Here is a 21,514-nt window from a genome sequence, read left to right as displayed (position 1 = left end):
TTCAGAAGGAGGCACACTACAACTTCTTTTAAAGAGACGGGGGACAACTCCCTTCTTCTGTGATAGCATTGCATGAACCAAATTAAGGTCATTTCCTAGGTAGCTTTAATAATCCAGGAATGCCCAGGATCAAATAAACAAGTAGGTAAACTCATTGATTTGAAGAATTTATCCACTTCCTTGGGAATCACAGGCTTAAACTCAGTCCAGATGATCCCACTAGACTGTGCCCCAGCCACTTCAATAGGAGGAACCCAACTCTGAGTGAATCCAAGTAACTTTTATCAAGAAAAAACAAGAATATTCCTCATTTGCTTCTTTACAATTAAATTGAAGGTATCAGAAATGGATACTCACTGCCTTTGTTCCTGTTTTCCAATTGGCTATTATTATGCTTTGTGGCTCCAGGATTTGTTCCCAGGAAGACACTTGCTGATTTATTCTTATGTGTGTAAAAAGTCAGTACCTCCTCAAGATCACTTTCACTAAAATGGGAAAAAATGTATACAAGAATAAATGGCCGAAATTTATAATGTGGTGATGCAGCTGCAATAGCTACTATAAGCATGGAGGTGGGAAGGGGAAAAGAAAGACAAATTGGAAAGAACTAAAAGAAAAAATGATATTTTTGTTAAGCTTGGTAAAAGCCATGGTGGCACAGTGGTTAGAATGCAGTACTGCAGGCTACTGCTGACTGTTGGTTGCCAGCAGTTCGGGTCTCACCAGTTCAAGGCTGACTCAGCCTTCCATCCTTCCAAGATCAGTAAAATGAGGACCCAGATTGTTGGGTACAATATGCTGACACTGTAAATCACTTAGAGAGGGCTATAAATCACTGTGAAGTGATATATATAAGTTTAAGTGCTACTGCTATTGCTAAAATTCCATGCTGCATTTAAGGAAAGTAATACTCCTAGCCATCCAAAAGCTAGTAATAAAAATAATGTTGGTTATTTTTTTTTAATAAAATGTATAGAGCTACTTTGATGTAGTAGTTAAGACACAAGGCTAGAAACTGGGAGACTGTAATTCTATGTTCACTTTAGGTACAAATTCAGCAGGATGACCTTGGCCAGTCACTTCTTCTCAGCCCTAGGAAGGTAACAAGGACAATCACTTGTGAAAGATCTGCCACAAAACCTGCAGGGACTAGTCCAGATAGTTGTCCAGAGTCAACACTGACTTAAAGGAACCCCCTCCCCAAATAGAACATTTTTGATTAATAAAATTACTGTCAAAAATTCCACAGCCAAGGCTCCTGTCGCCGTAATTTAAACACTTCAGAACTATACAGTACCATCTTTGTTGCAAAATGGATTTGGCTCCTTCTTTAGGGCTATGCTACAGTGAAAATAGAGAAAGAAGGAAAATCCCAGAAAAATATAATCCTTGTATCTACACTGGAGTACATCCAATTCTATTTTCCTTTGAAAAATTATAATACTTTATTTCTACCACTAAACAGTTGTATTAACGAGCAGCAGAGCTCAGTATAGGTTAGTTTACAAAGCAGATGGGATCAGAAGTATCAAGACAGGTTTTGCCTAGCATCCATGAAAAACGCAGAGATAAATACAATAATCATCTGACATACAGAAAAATAAAAAAAACAATACCTTAAGAAGTTTCAAATTGGCTTCCAATAGGAGGCAATATAATTTATTGCTCTGAATGCCTTTGAGTAATTCATACCTTGCCTTAGTGATAAACTTGTGAAAGCCTTCTTCATCTACCCCCTCTTCTTCTTCCTCCTCCTGTTTCTTCATTGCCTTTTTCTGAGACATTTGATCTGTTTCCTAAAAATCAGCAGCAACAGAGTAATTCTCTCAAATCACCTTTTCTATGAATGTGTTTTATAGTATTAGGATGCTTGGAGGAGTACTTAGGGAAATGGTACTCAGTGTCCTTTTAAAGCAAATAGTTACTCTTATTGATATTTATGCAAACATTGCAACTGAATACATATTGTGACATCAGACACAAGTGCATTAAGTCATTGCATTTCTATATCATCATAAATGTCATTTCCCCCCCCTTACTCCCCCCTCTTCCCAAGATGCCACTGCACTGAAGAAGATATTAGTAATACCAATGGAATCAAATACTGAATTTACAAATATTGTACATCACAAGAATTTTGAGTACTAATATAGTATTATTGAGCCGTGGTGGCACATTGGTTAGAATGCAGTACTGCAGGCTACTTCTGCTCACACCCAGGGGTTCAATTCTCACTGGCTCAAGGTTGACTCAGCCTTCCATCCTTCTGAGGTCAGTAAAATGAGGACCCAGCTTGTTGGGGACAATATGCTGATTCTGTAAACCACTTAGAGAGGGCTGTAAAAGCACTGTGAAGTGGTATATAAGTCTAAGCGCTATTGCTGTTCCTATTCTTGCAAAACACGAAGTCAGTCATTATAACTTCTACTTTCCCTAAAAAACCTATTACTAAATAACCCTGGCCATTCAGTTTAGTTTTTACTGGGGCATAATCACATTAAAAAAAAAACCCAACAAAAATAGCAAAATGACTAGACACATTTTGACCAATAGTTTCAGAACTGTCATGATTTTGTTTCTTTTTAGGGGCAATGAATCTGAACATCAATCAGTTTTAGTAAACAAATTCATTTGCATTTCAAAAACATAATTGGAAGTTACTGTCAAAGTTGTTGCAATAAAAATATCCGAAAATATTACTAATTTGTCACAGGAAACAGGTACTTCAGAGAATGATTTTATTGATTATGAAATCAATTAAACATTTAAACAAAACATTAACACTTGTCTGCACGTTACGGAGTTACCTATTTATGCCAAATCACAAAGGTGCAAGAAAAGCAAAACCTTAAATGAAGAACCTTCTGCTTTCATTGCAATGCTTGAAACAGGATTGCAGAACTGCATTACAATGTGCAAGTTCCAGAAGTTAGTTGTCTCTCATAAATAACTTGCAGATTAGGTCTTTAAAAATCCACTCCATCATTGCACTAGACATTTGAAAAGTTGACGAATGAATGACTTATGCTGCTTCTTTTTTTTCTTTGCACATTGGATACAATGAGATTCATTAAAGCAAAAAAAAAAAAAATAGAATGATGATCACTAGAACTTGTAAATTAATATTGTGCTGGTGCAACACCATTCAGCTAGCATAATCAATACTCACCCTATTATAGCAGACGATGAATTCACCCAGCTGGTGAGCTAAGATGCGCCTACGATCATAGAGAGCCAGGCGCCGACTTGGAAGTAGCATCCTCAACGACTGCTGAAGATTACTAGCTGCTCGCTTCAAAAAACGAACCACCAGTTCCTGCCGTGAAGAAACAACACTAAAGACAGAATCCAAACATTCAATTTTATTAAAAGTATATCTAAATTTGTTTCAAAGAAACCACGTTATAAAGAAAAATGTGTGATAAAGGAGATGGAATGTGCAACCTCAAGTATTTTATCATTACCTATCAAATCTGGGCATGCTTTGAATGTATCTTGGAAGAACTGTTCAAGAACATGTGTGGTACATCCCTTCTGCTCATTCAAATACTATGTCTTTTTTTCAGGCTTCCATGAGAGCCTATAAAGATACAGCTCCTTTGAATGTCACATTAAATTTCACAATTGTTTTAATGAGTCAATTCATTAAAACAGCCTCTTTTCTTCAGGCTTGTGTGGAATGGTAGAGAGGAGGCATGATCCCACGAGTTCTAAAACAATCTTCTAAATCAGGGATATCCAAACACTGGAAAGACTTGTGGACTTTGATATGGCTGGTGGGGGAATTCTGGGAGTTGAAGTCCACAAGTCTTAAAGTTCCCAAGATTGTACATTCGTTCTAAATCATTTTAAAGCATGTACAATGCTAATGTCTATTATTGCTGTCTATTAACCTGTCTATTATATTATTTTATCTGTCTGGTAGCCACAGATAAAAAGCACGTATCTGAAGGGTAGAAGATTTTTGCATGTCATTTTGGTTAGGTATACTTTTGCTGCCATTATTCATTACTTGAATCACTTTTGGTCATACTATCTTACTTTAAGGACTGCATTATTATTATTTCTTTCTTCTTCGTCACCAGATAATAGTAGAGAAGAAATATTCTCCCCGAAAAATAAGTATTAAGCTGTCTGCCATGGTGTTTGATTTCAAACACATCCTGTCTCCAGTTTAGATTTGCTTTTGGCTTGATGCCCTACTAAACATGTAAATGAAGTGCTTCACAGCCAAACCATTACATTTCACAATTTACCTCTCATTAGCATTATATTAGATTGGTCTGAACTGTTACTCTAAATATTATTTTTCACAGCAGAGCAGGCAAAGTATCTCTTAGAAAGCCAGTTTCAATTTTCCACTTGGAAAGAGTGGGATAACATTTTCCACTGAGGCAAACTGATTATTCCTTATTTCTGACATAAGGTTTTTAATCTTTGAGCTAGATTGGCTCAATATGCACTGCCTGTTTTCACAAAGTCTCAACTTGGGCTAAGATGACAAAGACTAGAAATGTAGAGGAATCTCATTAAGTGCTATAAATCCAGTACTTTATATAACCCCAAAGTGATTCTGTGATAGGGGGAATTAGAAAAACAACTCAGAGATATATACTTAGTAGCCAAGTTATATGCAGAGTTTAAGAAGAGGTAATGGGGAACTAAATGTAAAAGAAATATAGCAATCTAAATTCGCTATCACTACAGCCATGTGCTATTCAGCTAAACTTAATCTCTATCAGATCTATCCAAACACACTTCTACGCATATCAATAAATTAGATCAGTTCAAAAAGATGCATTCGAATTGTTTTAAATTACGGACAAAGGTAAGATGTGTCAACATTGCAAATAGTTAAATGTTCAGCAATTCTGCTCAGCCCTAGCTGGGAGGAATCAGCTTCATACTGACTATGATTCAGGAATGCTGAGTAGGAACAGCTGGGTCCCTTCCTGAAAAGTACTGGGCAAGCACACCGTTTCTTACCATCTGCTCATCTTCCTTGGCAGCCCAGACTGGGTTGTGGACCTCATCACCAGCCTCTTTCATCAGACGCAGCTGGACACGCTGCAGGTAAGCAGAGAAAGCTCTGCGAGCCTGAACTTTGCTACAGAAGAGAGGTAAAGGCAGCCATGAAAATAAAAGCTTTTACTCTCCAAGCTGTTAAGAAGGGGATAAATACTTTAGAATCTGGATCAGCAAAGACACAATTTCATTGGAATCAAACTGGAGAAGCCTGATTAATCCAGTAAAACTGTATAACTTGAGAACTGTATTACAGAGCTCCAAGTGAAAAGGATTAAATTTCTAAATTTCCAAACTGAAATTTCATGCTGCCAAAACTTCCATGTCTCCAAAATAAATATGGAAGATAAGTGCAAGTTTAAAATGGAAAACTCTTCTCTCAAACACAACTTCAGAGCGCACAGTCAACATTTGCACTTTCTCAGAATATTCATGCAAATCAAGATGTTTGCTGCATATTAATTACTCTCTGAACACTGTGGGAACTATGGATGTTATTCAAATTAAGTGGAGAGGATAAGCTCTTAATACAATTTTCACTGCTCTTCGAGAATGTTAGCCAAGAACATAACCATTTTAAAAATTCCCATATTTTAATTTTGTATCTTCTGTATTTCATTTTATAAATTAACTTTATATTGCCTCAAAAAAATGAAATTAGATTAATGGCCAAATATTTTAATGACTCAGCAACACAGATGTATCAATTTACTTCTGTAAAATGCTGGCATTGATTATTCTCATTAGTTAATGGTTTACAAGAAATACTCCCCATCCCCATATTGTCTTATCTAATGGGAGGGGAGTATTTTCTGCTGCAGTTCCCACCCTTTGGAACATCACACCCCAGAGGTTAGATTGGTCCCAACCCCCTTATGGCTTTCAAAAGACTCTAAAGACATGGCTCTGTCAATGGGCCTGGGAGATCCAGTTATGGGCTATTGATTGGCGCATGAGTTGCACTTACCAGTTTATTATACTTTCTGGTTTTAATTTGATTTTAATCTGTTTTAAATGAGTTGTTTTTACTGTATCTTGCATTTGTTTTGTTTTTTTGCTGGGTTGTTTAATTACTCCATGTGAGCTACCCAGAGTCACAAATGTGTGATGGGCAGGCTATACAAAATAAATAAAATTTTGTTCTTATATTGTTCAGGACATACTATGGAATTAATATTCTAACCAACTGCAATATCCATTCACGTGTTTTCCCTATTGCAGAAAATATACATGCCAAATTATAAAGTGAGAATTCTATCACCTACAAACTGAAATTAAGGGATTCCAACTTTGTTAGACTAGATGATAGGAAATGGTTTTCCATACATAAAAGCTGGATCTACTCAGTGTCCTTTGTTTCCATTAAAATTAATGTGAAAAGTTACTGATTATTAACTTAAATCCCTTCAATTTCCATGTGACACAACTGTAAGTATTGTTAAATATGGATCCAACTTGGAAGATATATAAAAACACATGGGAAGTTAAGATTGTCCAGGATCTTATACATTAAGATATATTTTCCATAATTATATGGAAAATATATATTATATGGAAAATATACCCTAAATGTATATATTACCAGCTGAAATATTTTTATTTTTCCATTTTAATGTAGCTGTCAAAACTTTTGAACAACCTAAATAGAAGTTTGTTGAATACTCTGAATGCACATTTATCTTAAAGATGGAATACCAAAATAGCAAGCAAAATCTATATTTAAATTGTGATATTTTTTTTCAAATCATAGACAAAAATAAAGAGTTTACAACAGTAATAGAAAGTGATATCTGATGTCAACATGGTATGAAATGCTGTCACAATGGCTTTAAATCTAGAGAATGAAAAGGCTTTTCTAAATAAAATGTTCCAGACAAATAAACTTTCTTCATATACAGTTGACCCAGTGAATTATATCAAATTTTACAGAAAATGGCAACCAAAAAAATATAACATCTATAAACACAGAACATTTTAGAAACATCAAATTACTATGGCATTATCTTGCAAAAGTGACCAGATGCACCTGGGAAATTTAAACAGTGCATGTAGATAAGAATCCAAAGCTGGCTTCAGAAATCAACAAAGGCAGATAGCTGCCTATTGCCAGAACAATAAATCAGTACTATCAAGCAACTATTAGCTTTCAGGCTGAATGGCCATAGCATAATTTTCTACAGAGGTTTCACCAGCAATTGCAGCTAGCACCTTAAGAAGCAGTCGACTGCATTGTGGTATATCTCTTGGCAGCTCACAGGCAACCAAGACTAGCTGGAATCTTGTATTTGAACCTGGAAAACTGATTTCTGATTGGTCTGTGTCATAGGAGTCCAAGAAAGGTGGTCTCTCATCTCCATCTGATCCATTTTGGAGAAATTCCAGTCAAACAGGTTCTTGATTAACCTGTCCTTGATCAGGTTCTTTGTGTAGATGGATTTCTGACTGGTCTAGGAAGCTGGAATACAACCATTCAGCTCAAATGCTGATCATTAACTTGATTGCCACCTGCTGTGAAAGGCTACATCACTACCAGTAAATCACTACCAGTATAATCTTTACCATGCCCACCACTGCCATTATGCAGCTAGCATAATTACTAGCCTCCTGCTCCTTTAGTTGGCTTGCTTATCTGGGAGTGATAGCAGCATCTGGCCCACATAGTTGCAACCAATCTTTAATAGGAGTCAAAGGAATGCTATGATCCTAATACAATTAGGTGCCAAACACTCAAGTATTATATTGTAAGATTTTTTTAAAGTAGCTGCTTGGCAATGGGCACTTAATATCTGCTTAAAAGCCTTCTAGAAATTTACTACCGTTGTTCCAAAAGCTTGACTACTAAGACAGAATGTGGCAGTATCTCATGAATTCAGTACCAAGTAAGTCCTCTGTCGAAAGAGTAAGGCAGAGCTCAAATGTTCCAATGTTCCATCAAAGGTGCCAGGGCATTTAGTTAGTAATAAAGGATCTCCTGGTCCGGAGCCAGTTTTAGGCTGGAAAGGATACCACTTTCAAGCCTGGAGCTAGCTCTAAACAATCACTAGTAAAATTGTTTACAACATATCTGTACTTTGTTTCTAAACGTTTGGGGAAACTGTGGGCTTCAATAATTGGACCAATGACGCAAAATAGATTGGATTGGACTTGAATGTCTTGGAGAGATTGAGATGGCTTTATTTTTTAAAATATTTAGAACTATTACTAGAGGAGTTTTACGCCTCAAAATGGTGTGAAATTGTGCTATTAATTTTCAATAATAGTCGCTGGAAGAGGTTATGAAGATGGATTTCAGAATCTGTTGATTACCTTTTTCTACTTTAAGTTCTAAATGGTAGCTTTCAAAGAGGAAAACTGCTGTCAAAAACAATGGCAGCCATCCATGCATCTTACACTATTATTTTCTATTATGTTCCGTATTTAGATATTCTAGATGTTCCACCACAACTCAGTTATTTTCTATGTCAACTGCCCCATGCCCCAGTGCAACCAGCAATATGATACAAACAGTGAAGGCATTGCAAGTCCTTTAGCCAAATCAATCCCATGAACTCTCTTACCTTAGATTCCTGTTCTCTTGCAGAATCTGTAGCAAATTAAATGGAGGATCAGCATTCTTTGGCACTGGTTCCAGTTTCTCTTGAGGAGGAGGAGGAGGAGGCCCTTCATTTACAGCCTTTTCTTCGGGTTCCTTTGGTAATTTGACTTGGTGGGGGGGCTTCACCATCTCTGTCAACTGTGGCTTAAATTTCACCGGCGTATTTCTGAGAGAGCCGACTGTTTCACCTTGGCATATTTCTAGTTCTTCATCTTCTATTTCCTCCTCTTCTTCACATTCTGTTTCTGACTTGAGGATAAAATCAGCTGATTGTGATGTACCTGTCAGAATCAGTATATTTCCAATTCTCAACATTTTAGCAAACTAAATTTGAAAAAAAACACACCACAGACTGATGTATACTACTCAGTGCTTACATCTCTAAATAGGTAGTAATGGATTATGTAACAGCACTAAGTAAGCCAAATGGGAAATCTATATAAACTTTTTTTTTAAATTCCACAGATACAAGCATCTACACATGTAAGATATGGTTTTTCTGCATTAAACCTGTATATCCACACAACAGGAAAATAAACAGAACATGTATGTACCTGACAATCTTGATAATCTTCCTGGTCTCAGTTTGCCAAAACGTCGCCTTTGTTTTCGAACTTCTAGTGATAATAGTTTCCGCTCGTACAAAGCAGCATGAAGCTGAGCATTACAATCCACTATGTCCAGACCCAGTTCAGCAGCAAGAGCTAAACTGAAAAAGATAGGAACAGAGAAAATCCTTCATGGCTTTTGTACCAACGTCCAAAGACATCTAAATGATCTTCCCAATTGGCCTATATTTGGGGGGGAGGGGGGGATTCAGTACACTATGACTTCTAAAGCCATCAAACTAGTTTGAACAAAGTTACCTAGCTGTATCTACTTTTTGTGAAAAGTGAGACCTCAGCTTTCCAGAAAAATGAAACAAAATGTATTAAGGATTTGAAAAACAAATCAATGCCTTTAAAAACCAAATGTTATGGTGGCATTCTGCCACCCTCATTAAATCTTATTGGGCTGATAAAACAAACAGAGTGGCAATTTTGTGGGCCGCTGTCAAAATTATCAGTTCCTGGGAAATCCATCCACAATTCATAATGGGGAAGCCAACTTACCTAAAAATACCTACAGGAGAATACAATTGAAATAAAACTAGAGAAGTTGTGATGGCACAACAGTACTATAGAGGGATGTTACTGAAAACTCGAGCTTGGAGGCATTAATGTGTACATTATGATCAAACATGCAAATAATTGTCTATTATAATCTCTTTCATAATTTTATTCTATTCCAGTCTTCACAGTTCACAATCCTTTACAGTAAGATATAAATTTGTATGAGGATTCCAGAAAAAGATTGGCAAGACTTGCCTTCTGTTCTTTTATATTAACAGGAGAATAGCTAAGAATTAAGAAATTCTGCTGGAACAACTGAAAAACTGATTTATATACAATGTTCTATAATGTCCCAGTTGGCCTTTTTATGACTATGTGGGATTAAGATCCATAGCAATTAGATTTCTTCCATTATTTCCAGTAGGGAGTAAAGGTTGTATATTTATCCTGGTCAGCCATTTAAGCTCAAAATTGCTCTGTGAAATAGGTAAGCCTGAAAAATAATGAATTGCTCAAGAATTGCCTTTTGTTTAAGGAACTCAGAACACCGTATTCAAGGTCATCCTTAATTTTATCTTAACAACAAATGTATAAAGTGGGATGGCTGAGAGAAAAATAATAGTCTAAAATTATTCAGAATATTCCATGGTCTGCAAGGGATTTAAATGATCTCCCACACTAACCCAAGATAGCTTCCTATGTAAGATGGTGGGAGTCATTATGGATTTGGAATCCAAATAAACTAATTTTAGTCTTGATCTATAAACTTTCTGCATCAACATTGTTAAACCCTTCAGAAAATTATTTTTCAAATATCAAAATGGATATGTTCACAAGTCTAGCTTGATATTAATGCCAAATATTAGGCAGAACTGTGCATACAATCCAATACAAAATTAACTAAAAGAAATGCAAATTCAATGAAACATGTTAATATTGACACAAATTTGCTGAAGCTTGATCTACTTATTCCTAATTCTACATAGGAAACCCAGGAAATGAACATTACAGAGTGAAGACTAGTCAACTAGTTAACAGTAGCCAAACTCAGCTGTTCGTTTAGCAACTTTTACTGTAGAAATTAAATAGTTGATTAGAAACATGTACGGTAATAATGGATTAAAGTAGCAAAAAGTATCTGAGGTAATTACAAGTATTCTACAAATTATCATACTTGTCTTGCCCTAGCCTCATCAGCAGTTATCAATCATTTGTTCACAAAAAGGATCAAATGTTAAACTCAAAGAAGGAGTATTACGTATACTACAAATGGGCACCTTACTCCTTTTATCCAAATGAAAACCAACTCAAAGATCACTAAAGTATGAATCTGACCTGTTTATTGGAACACATTTTTAATGCTGACAGATAAACAAGTATTTAAGTAGCTTGCAAAAAATAGGCAAGATGAAAACAAAAGTTATATAATTAAGACCTTGTGTATTTAATCATTTTCCTCTGCCACATTTAAAATTGCATTTTGACAGCATCTTTTGGGAAGGTTCTATAGATCATCTTGAATGTGGCTATGGTCCACAGTTCATCTGTCATTCTTGACAGAGAAAAAATATTCAGGAAGTCCTATTTACAAAATAATGGAGTCCTTTGCATGTCATCAGAAGCTTTATTTCAAGTCTTACCGAGCTCGTCTAGGAACTGGTCCTTTCCTTGAACTTCCTCTATAAAGAAATAGGAGTGATTATATTAGTTATATGACAGGTTTATCTCAAAGCACAATAAATCTATAAAAATACTCTTAGAAAAACTAAACTGTTTGATAAAAATGGCAGCTTAGGTGAAATTAAAGACAATTAGCACTGTCTCCCTAGATCAGAATAATGTCCATGTTGTGCTTTCAAAGACCGCAAATGCAGAAACTCAAAGCTCACTGTTGATTCATGATGAGGCCCAAGCCTACTGTTGCAGGGGAATCATAGCAAAAGAGAAGTTAATGTCCTGCCTTTGAGTAACTAAAAAATTTGACAGACCATAAGAAACAAAATGCACGTGCTTTGTTGTAGTAGAGCTGCCCTTACATTCTTACCCATTCTTCATCTCCAGGATTCATAAATATATCCCTTGCATCTCCACTGTCAATATCCATAATCATTGATAGATTTGCCCTTTATTAATTTGCTGAATAATTTCAATGTGAGCATGCCTCAACTGTTAGTATACAGATGCAACAGACAGTTTAATATCCTCCAGCAACTATCTTGAGTGTCAAATCTTTACCTGGCAGAAGCATTATGGTAACAAAAAATGGTTTTGGAGCACTGCTTGGTTCCTGACTTACTACTACTGATGATGAAGTGGATGAGTGACAATATCATAAAAATGTTGCATAATAATTCCATATGGTTAACTTATTTTAAAAGACATGATCTACTGGTGTGGGTTTTATCTTAGATTCACAAAACAATTCTATACCATTTATTGTTTGATGTGGTCTTCTGAAGCAACCTTGGTCTGTTAAAGAGGATGAAATGCAAGCATTTGAAACATTTTGAAAATGTTTACTGCAAATATTTTTGTTTGAAATGCCTGACATTCCACCTCATTTCCAAATACATTTTTATAAACAAATAAATCTCACACTCAGTCATTTCTCCCTTTAGGAATATTTTGTTTTCATTAAAAATTAATATTAAATAGCAGCAAGGAGAAAGGATTTATTCCTGGGATCAGTTGAAGAACTACTAATGGATAATCATCCTAAAATATATCCCTCCCCCACATTCAGCAAACAGCAACTGTAAGACAGGATATTGTCAATGAAGCAATAGCCTTTCATGTGTAATCAACTGGTGAACATGCAGCTCCATAGAATAGCATACATTGGATAAGGTTGGATTCAATGCCTGACACTTCTAATTAAAAGAATCTTGGGCAATGAGAGTTAGAAAAACTATCTACATGAGATTTTGGAAAGTTCCATAATTTAAGAGTAGGTAACACTGAGCTAAATACACAACTAAATATTTTAGTATAAGACAGCTTCCTTTTTCAAAATCCTAAGATGGAGGATGGGTGGGTGGATGGATGGATGGGAGGGAGGGAGGGAGGGAGGGAGGGAGGGAAGGAAGGAAGGAAGGAAGGAAGGAAGGAAGGAAGGAAGGAAGGAAGGAAGGAAGGAAGGAAGGAAGGAAGGAAGGAAGAAAGGAAATTGTGTAGTCTTTCTAACAACAGACAACCAATTATATAATTATGTCATTATGAATTACATTATTACTATAATGTACTGTAATAATGGTATAAAACAAAAATTGAACTTCTAATCCTACCATATCAGGAATGGGAGATATGGCTCAAAAATTATATCAAACTAGTTTTTAAGAAAAATCATACCTCAAAAGAAGTTTTCAGATGGAAATATTCTAATGTATAAATATTCCTAGACATAGAATACTTGGGTACAGCTTAGGAAATCTAGAAATTGTTCAAATATATACTGCATTATATAAACAGTTTTATATTTTTATACTTGGTCATTTCCAAATTTTCATATGGAGAAACATATTTACATATGTCAACTTTTCCCAATCTAGTGCATGGACTACAACTCTTAAGAATGTCCAGCCTGCGTAGACAATAGTCTTGTGGGCGAGGAATTCTAAGGAGTTCCTGTAATTGAAGAACACTAGGTTTATATAATAAAACTTCAATTTATAGGGCTTGGGTTCAGCAGTCTCCAAATTCAATCTAAACCCAGTTTATGTATGTATGTTGTTTTATTCATGGATAGAATGCCATTCATAATTTTATACATATTACCTAATCAAGGTTACATAAAATGCTACATCAACCATAAATGTAAAAACTGGTCATTAACAAAGCTTCTTAAAAACCTAGTAATTATTGGATAAAATGACAGATCGAATGCAAGTCTGTAAAAATAAAACAAAAATAATTTAAAAATTGATAGGTTATCACAAGATCTTACATTGGAATGGTTCTATTTCACTAATGGGATGCGGTGGCTCAGTGGCTAAGACGTCAATCAGAAAGGTTGGCAGTTCGGCAGTTCGAATCCCTAGCACTGCGTAATGGAGCTCCCGTTACTTGTCCCAGCTTCTGCCAACCTAGCAGTTTGAAAGCATGTAAAAATGCAAGTAGAAAAATAGGGACCACTTTGGTGGGAAGGTAACAGCGTTCCATGCGCCTTAGGCATTTAGTCATGCCAGCCACATGACCATTAAGACGTCTTCGAACAGTTCTGGCTCTTCGGCTTTGTAACAGAGATGAGCACCGCCCCCTAGAGCGGGAAATGACTAGCACGTATGTGTGAGGGGAACCTTTACCTTTATCGATTTCACTAAACTGTTTTGAAGTCAGAAGTGACTTCTGACTTCTATAATAGCCGGATTATTTGGTAGCACCTAAATGTTGGCATATAATAAAGAATGCAAATAAAATGCCACTGAACTAAATAAATTAATGGAACAGTAGAAGACATTCAATTAAATGCAGTGGTAAAGTTGTAGAGGCATTTGGACAGACAACTGTTGAGAAAAACTGTTGGTAAAGATTTTGTTCTACTTCAGAAAGCCAATTCTTATGTACTTAGGAATGTCCTGTTCTTATTTGCATATGAATTATTCTATGACTTCCTCAGCTTATACAGTAGTCATCAACAATTTAAATCTTCTTAACTGTCATACAGTTTCAGTGCTATGTTTATAAGCACTCCTTCTCTATGTTCACTATCATTTATCATATTTTCTAGCACTTTTTACTATTTCAACTTCTTAGATTCAATTTACATAGTTTACCCCGCTGATATAATTTCTGAACCACATGGCACACAGTGAAATCCACATCCTATATCTCAGTTTCATTTTTCTTCAATACCCCAGTTTTTCCCAGGCTACTATCATGACTTTCTTTTGATAACTGCAATTGCTATACAATGCCAAATATAACATGTTTTAATATTACAGTGTTGTAACTCTTATTGCCTGGAATGGTTTCAAATTCTGGCTGCACTGATATACAGAATGACTAGGATAGACACATATTGCATAACAATGATGCAGAAAAGAAAAATGAAAAGGAACCGAGATTTTAAAAAAAAACACCATGTGGAACTATCTTCAGCCCATTACATCAGCCCATCTCACCCAGTCAAGCAGGGAAGCTATATTGCAGATCTCATCAATTAAAGAACAACTAGTGGGGTCCAGGAAGAAAGCTTTCTCTGTTATTCCCTCCACCATGTAGAACATTCTCCCCTCCCCCAGGCAAAACAGCCTCCCCCACTCTCCTGGCCTTACAAAAAGGAGTTAAAATTATAACTCTGCGACCTCATATGGGGAGCCCAAAGAAGCATGCAGCCGTGGGACTGGCTAGTGCCCTGAAACCATCCCTTCAACTTTTAATTAAATTTTAATAGTGCTTTATCATCGCCACCATCAAAGCTGACACCAACCAGAGCATAGAAAAACTCAAAGAAGCAGTGCAAGATTGGAAGATGTGGAGAGACCTGGGTCCTAGAATCACCAAGGGTTGGAACGGATGATATCATCATCATCATCATCATCATCATCCTAGCCTCTTTCTCTTCTTTTAAACTTCTATACATACTGTTTTTATATTTTAAAACTTTGTTCTACATGTCCCTCTTTGAGGGAGCTGGTCCAAAAATATGAAAAATAAATAAATAAAAAATAAGTAAATATCCCTTCACTCAGCATAGCCAAAGGAGCTATTTCTAAAAGAAGAGCTGGCACTGGTGTCTGGGTATAGTGAGTAAGAAAAGAAATTGGGATAAGGGAATTAGTTTTTAGTTTGTTTTTTTAAAAAAAAAATGATAGCCACATAAGGAGATGAAAGGTGTGATTAATCACCTATTGAATTTTATTTTTTTAAATTTCATTTTTGCCTATTTGCATATATACCCAATCAAGTGCATACAGCAACACTGATGGTTATAATTGCAGATTTTTAAAAATCTCCTGCTGAGCATTGTTTTGTGTCTCGTGCAACATTTTAAGAATATGTGCATTCTGAGCTGCGCTTGTATTTTAAAGAACTGCTGCCACCAAATTGCCTCTCCTACAAAAGGAGCCTCACTGCACATGTTGCACTATAACAGCCTTCCTACCTTTCTTGGAAAAGACGAGTAGCCAGCATATAGTTCATTGTTGTCTTGTGTTCTAGAAAAGGCCTAAGAAATCAAGAGTAAGAGAGTTAAAGTTCATCATGAAAAAGAAAAATATCTGAACAGAAGAAAATATCAAAGGTTATTCTAAAAAACAAGGGGGAAAAACTTACATTATAAGTTTGGAAGGAGGAATACCTAAGGATGTCATAGTATCTATAAAGGAAAATATTGATCATACAGAAAGATACAAGATACAATCAGTAGTAAGCTTTTCTTCTACTACAAGGCTGAAGACATGATCTGAAAATGTAGCTTGAAATGTGGAAATTGGTAATGAGATCATTGGAAAAAACAGCATTTATATCTATTTCTTCCTAAAAGTCTTCTACAAAATCTAAGATAGCAGAATTGATTTCTTAAGTTTTTCTTACCCATAAATATCCCAAGTTAATGGTGTAGGGAATATACGAATGAACCCGCCTCTTCTATCATATTCATCCTTCACTCGGCGCAACACTTTTATCTAAAATCAGAAGGAAGGCTAGAAATCAAAAAATGTTAAACTCACAAAAGAATCTCATTCCCCAGAAAGCTCTGAAATTCCTCAGCACATGCCAAAGTATATAAACATAAGCCTTGTAAATAAAAAAAAACCCTAGTTACAGCACCAATTTTAATGCTTCCAATATACAGATACTTTGTTCTTTTGACATTTGCTGTCCACTGGACTTCTAAAATGTAAATCTGACAAATATATCTAGTTATCGAACACATCAACTAAAAATATTATTCTCCTTTCCCTTTTATAAGCATTTATATGCAAGGACTGAATACAGTATTGGTGGACCCAACAGTCCTGGGCAATTTCTATCTAATTGGTCATACACCACTCACTGATCACACTTGTCAATGACTTCTGGAAGAGATGGAATGCTATGGTGCAATTGTCCTTTTTCCCCTTCATTTCATGGTGGCATTCAATACCAATAATCATGGTATTTCTTCTGGACTGGCTATGGGGATTAAGAGTGAGGGCAGAATGTGGTTCTCTTTTCTCTATACAGTATTAAGTTTCAGTATGGCAAGGTTGGTTGGCACTGACAGGTGGATCTCATAGGTGTTGATGCTAAGGGAGTACCTGTCTCCTGCAATTTCTCCCAATGAATGATTGGGATTGGGATTAGAATGATTGTACAAAGTTCACATGGCTAAAGTCCCATCAATTAAACATTTGTTTGATAGGACCCAAGACTTCCTTGTTGCAACATCTGCCTTCTGAAAAAGTGCGTGCATACAGGCGCACACATAAGATTTCTACAGTCTCCACCCTGGACTTATTTAAACAAGTCTTACAAATTTTCTCATGTTTTGGATTAGAGTGTGTGATGTGCTTCTGTTGGGAAACATTTGTATCCAGACTATGTTTTATTGCTGTCTCTGTACTATTACCATTCTTTTTAATTTGTTATATTGTTTTAAATCTGTTTTTAGATTTGTTTGGTCTTAACAATAGAAATCTGATAATTAAATAAATGATTTGCTTTACCTCTTCCATAGAGAGGCCCAGCATGGAGCCAACATGCCTTCCTGAAACTTTCTCTTTTGCAGAGGGAATAAGGTTTTTCATCTCAGCATCGCTGGCAGAGAGGGGTCGGGAACGCTGTAGGATCACAGTAAGAAGTCAGTTTTGGCCTTTTTTTCCCTCCTGATTTTATTCCAATTATTTAAATAGATTTCAAATGCCAAAAGCACTTGGCTAACAAACAGTAATAAGAACAACTCTTGCCAGGCATCGAAGCCAGGAATTATGAGAAAGTCAGAAGGATCCAAAGGCACAAATGCCAGGTTTCATACTCCTTGCCTCCACACCCCATTTAGAAACCAAAGCCAAACTTTAAATTCTCAGTGTTTGATACACACCCCAAAGCAAGAGCCAGCACTGATGATTTCTGACTCCATAGGCAAAGCATTAAACATATTTCTTGTGACTTTGCCTACAGCCAAAATTCTCAGTTCTCACTTGATTCTGTATTACCAGAATCAATGATTTTGGAGATAATAAATTCCTAAAGAAACACACTTCTAAATGACACAATGCACAACAAAATATGAATTAAAATGAAAAATCAAATAATAATTACAATACACAATAAATAGAAGCAATGTCAGCAATGAGCAAGCAGTCTAAGACCTTCCAATAAAGTTGAATGTTCCCAAACTCCCAAGAACTGTCACCAAGAGAGCAAATTTAATTTCTGGTGGAGTGTGGTCCATGATCCAAATTTTTTCTATGTTGGAGAAACAGCCCTTTCTGTCCTTAATCATCTCAAAAAATCAGGCATCACCAGCAGCTTCTCTCAGAAGGGTCTCCTGAGGTGGAGACTTAGGTTGGAGCAGCCAATCTTGCAGATTCTTTGGCACCAACTCATTAAGTCAAGATTAGTACCTTTGATTAACACCCAGATATCTGTTGGTAACCAACACAGAGCATACAAGATAACATAATAATGATAATAACAATACTGGCTGGTTAACATGCAGACCCCTACATTTGAACCAATTGCAGGTTCTGAGTGGGTTTCAAAGGCAGTTCCATGTATAGTATTGTACAAATTTAACCAGAGATAATAAGAGTATGAGTAACTACTCAAGTTCAGGAAAATGCAACAACTGGTGCATTAATTAGAGCTAAGCAAAAGTACACATGGCCATGACCTTCCAGCAGGAGCCATGAGTCAAGGACGACTCCCTGTCATAGATCTTATCCCTCAAGGGAAATGTTACCTCATTAAGAATCAACAATGAAATTGACAGAAAACTCTGTAGCTCATCTTACGAGCCCTGTCATAGGCTAATTTATAATCTTCACTAAACATTTTCGTTTCAGAAACATCTTGGAAATATATTTTATTTTGCATTTGCACTAAAGGGATTCACAATACAAAAAAAAAATCCAAAATACACATAATGTATACAAAATTATCTTATAGATTTTATACAATCCTGCAATCTAACTTGGCTATAATAGCCAAGAAAGTCATGAGAAGACTTTGATAAGTTTGCTTCTTATGTGTCTCCCATTACCCAATGCATTCTTGTGTCTCCAGGAGTCTGTCCATCTTTTCCTCCTGAAATGCATGGAATGTACTGTTTTGTACCTGACATTTCCAACATATTGAGAAAACAGCCATAAGCAACAGAAGTATTTAATATTGTTTTCAGCCACAAACTGCACAGCACACAGACAGGTTCCCAATGTGGCACTTAGCAGTCTCTGTTGCAAGAGTGAGTAGTAGTTTTCCTACCCTTAGAATCTGGCAGGAATATCAGCTGCATTCACTGGAACATTCCTTTTCTTTGCTTAGGAACTGGGGCATAGAAAACACTGCCCAACCCTCAGATTAGAAGAGGGAAAGCAAAAATAACTTGGGTGTTGCAAGTATCTCGAGAAGAACCACTGTTCCAAACTATGTTTCTATTAATGAGGTGCAATTGTCATTCTGATATGAAACAGTTGCCCTTCTTGTTATTTCGTGCTGGTTCTAAAAAGGAGTTATTTCCAGAACTACTAGAAAAAATGCATGTCAGAAATCCAATAAAGAGTAAGATTTAATTATGTAATATGGTATTCTTGTTAATCCTTCTGGAAGAGAATTATCAAAGTTTTCAATACTTAATCTATTATCTTTGGGCAAACTATTGTTATCATATAATTTATAATTGTATTTCTTTCTTTTTTGATGTGTAGGACTTATTAACATACAGGAACTTGGCACATTAATTCCAAAGTCCATTTAGTTTAGAACATCTTCTCATTAATACAACAAACAATATAACCCATGCAGCTAGTTCAAATATGGATTTCTTCTTCTTTTAAAGGAAAAATGAAAGATTATCAACAGTTTTTTTTCCTCTTGGGAAAGACAGGCTTGGATTATTGGATTCCTAGTGTTTTAGTTTTCCTTAGATTCTTGAATGCTTGCTGTGTCCTTTATGTGTATGCCACTGCCACTACAGTACTAAATTAGTCTTCAAGATTATATTTCTTTCCTTATCACGTTCAGCTTTGCGCCGATTTTCTTTTTACACAGGCATTTTTCTGTGTTTCAGGAATGTTGGTAATCTGGCTCATTTTGCAAAATACTAAAGTGGTATAGGTGCTACTATACTTGTGCACAATCTTGTTTAATTTCAAAACAGGATTTCTCTAGTGTAAATAACAATCTTAGAAGAAATATTAAGAGGACAGACAACAGATACATTCAAACTAGCGAGAGAAACTAACAACAGAACATGAAAAGAAAATGCAGGATATAAAAATCTTACATAGGACTTGTTGTATACAGCATCCATATTCCCATATTTCACAAAATTGTAGAAAATAGGTTCATCTAGAATCTAGAGAATATTTCCAAAGAAATATTTGGAATGTCGTATTTCTATAATTAATCATAGTCTTGGACATATGCCATTAGAAATACATTTTTAAATTCTTGTCCAATGTCTACCGTGTTTCTCATATAATAAGGCCGGGTCTTATTTTTTTGAGCCCAAAAAATGGCTAGGCCATCTTTTCAGGGGTGACTTAATTCCCCCTTGCATCTTCGGGTGGGCAGGCAGTGATGGCTTGGATGTTGACCTCGGCGTTGGTGGGGCACTTAGTATCGGGGTCAACGCAGGCAGCATCATATCCGGGTGTGCAACAAAAGTACTTCCTAACGGCAAGCCCCCCCACCATTCCCCCATTTCGCATGTTTTAATATAGGCCTTAATTTGGGGGAGGGGCTTAAATTTCATTTCATGCCTATAAAACATGCTGGGACTTCCTATTGGGGGAGGCCATATTGTTGGAGAAACAGGGTATTCACCTCTTTAACACAACTATTTGCATCACTTTAAAGATTACTGCAAACATATTTCTTTAAAAATGCAAAATAAACTGATTAAATTTCTAAATGATGAATGAAGCAATATAGAGCCCAATATTTACCAATTTGGCATTTGATGATCGAGACTGTGCAGAGACAGGGCGCTATAAAATAAAAAGAATAAAGATTTCATGTTCTCTTTCAAAATTACCAATTGTCTGAAATTAGAGCTTCATTTCTGATGTACATAAAAATGCACCCCATTTTTTGCTTCATCCTCCAATTTACATCTTAAATATTTCATTCAAGAAATACAGAACCCACATATACAAAGCATGCAACACCAAATTTAAAGTGCCCCATAGGCTAAAAGGTGAAAGATAGTAAAAGAGGACCATCCCTTGGACAAGACCATTTCATGGATGGAATCCCCCCACACACACACATTTACTTTAAGTCAAAGGAATAACAGGGAAAGCAAAATACATGGCTGATAGGGAAGGAGAGAAGAGATCAGGCATTTTGTGCCTGTCTCCTCTTCTGGTTCTTCTTTCATTCCAGACAACCAACTATACTAGTTTGCCCTCTGGGATGTTGACACTGTTTTTAAATGTTAGGCTGATAAATGAATAAGACCTTTCTCATCTATGATTTGATTGTGGATGAGAGAAACACTTAGCTTATATAACTGACCATGGCTTGGAGATTTGTGAGATGATTTTTGAACAAAACAGAGGATCAAATACAGTAAGCAGATGCTTACTGAAATTCCTTTTTTCTTTCCAATCTTCTGTCCATTTTAATACCAATG

At 36.0% G+C, this 21,514-nt stretch overlaps 1 protein-coding gene across 34 annotated transcripts in view; it reads right to left on the bottom strand.

Moving 5' to 3' along the window:
• Positions 1 to 21,514, bottom strand: part of TTLL5 (tubulin tyrosine ligase like 5) — a 145,994-nt gene that overhangs the window by 78,874 nt on the left and 45,606 nt on the right. For 24 of the 34 annotated variants that reach the window (XM_087951933.1, XM_026664392.2, XM_087951926.1 and 21 more), the window contains 11 exons: positions 20,826 to 20,867; positions 17,382 to 17,495; positions 16,267 to 16,358; positions 15,836 to 15,898; positions 11,373 to 11,411; positions 9,175 to 9,329; positions 8,583 to 8,901; positions 4,987 to 5,107; positions 3,170 to 3,316; positions 1,693 to 1,796; positions 358 to 485 (listed from right to left, as the gene is read on the bottom strand). In XM_087951933.1, coding sequence (XP_087808059.1) covers positions 358 to 485; positions 1,693 to 1,796; positions 3,170 to 3,316; positions 4,987 to 5,107; positions 8,583 to 8,901; positions 9,175 to 9,329; positions 11,373 to 11,411; positions 15,836 to 15,898; positions 16,267 to 16,358; positions 17,382 to 17,495; positions 20,826 to 20,867 — 1,324 coding nt within the window. The remainder of the gene's footprint in view (positions 1 to 357; positions 486 to 1,692; positions 1,797 to 3,169; positions 3,317 to 4,986; positions 5,108 to 8,582; positions 8,902 to 9,174; positions 9,330 to 11,372; positions 11,412 to 15,835; positions 15,899 to 16,266; positions 16,359 to 17,381; positions 17,496 to 20,825; positions 20,868 to 21,514) is intronic. The other 10 variants (XM_087951929.1, XM_026664390.2, XM_087951925.1 and 7 more) reach the window with 1 other exon arrangement.

The sequence above is a fragment of the Notechis scutatus genome, chromosome 1 (genome assembly GCF_049901735.1).
Source record: "Notechis scutatus isolate UNSWTSFEM ecotype Mainland chromosome 1, rNotScu1.2, whole genome shotgun sequence".
Lineage (NCBI taxonomy): Eukaryota > Metazoa > Chordata > Lepidosauria > Squamata > Elapidae > Notechis > Notechis scutatus.
The sequence above is the reverse complement of the archived record's forward strand: the minus strand, read 5'-3'. Positions and strand labels throughout refer to the sequence as shown.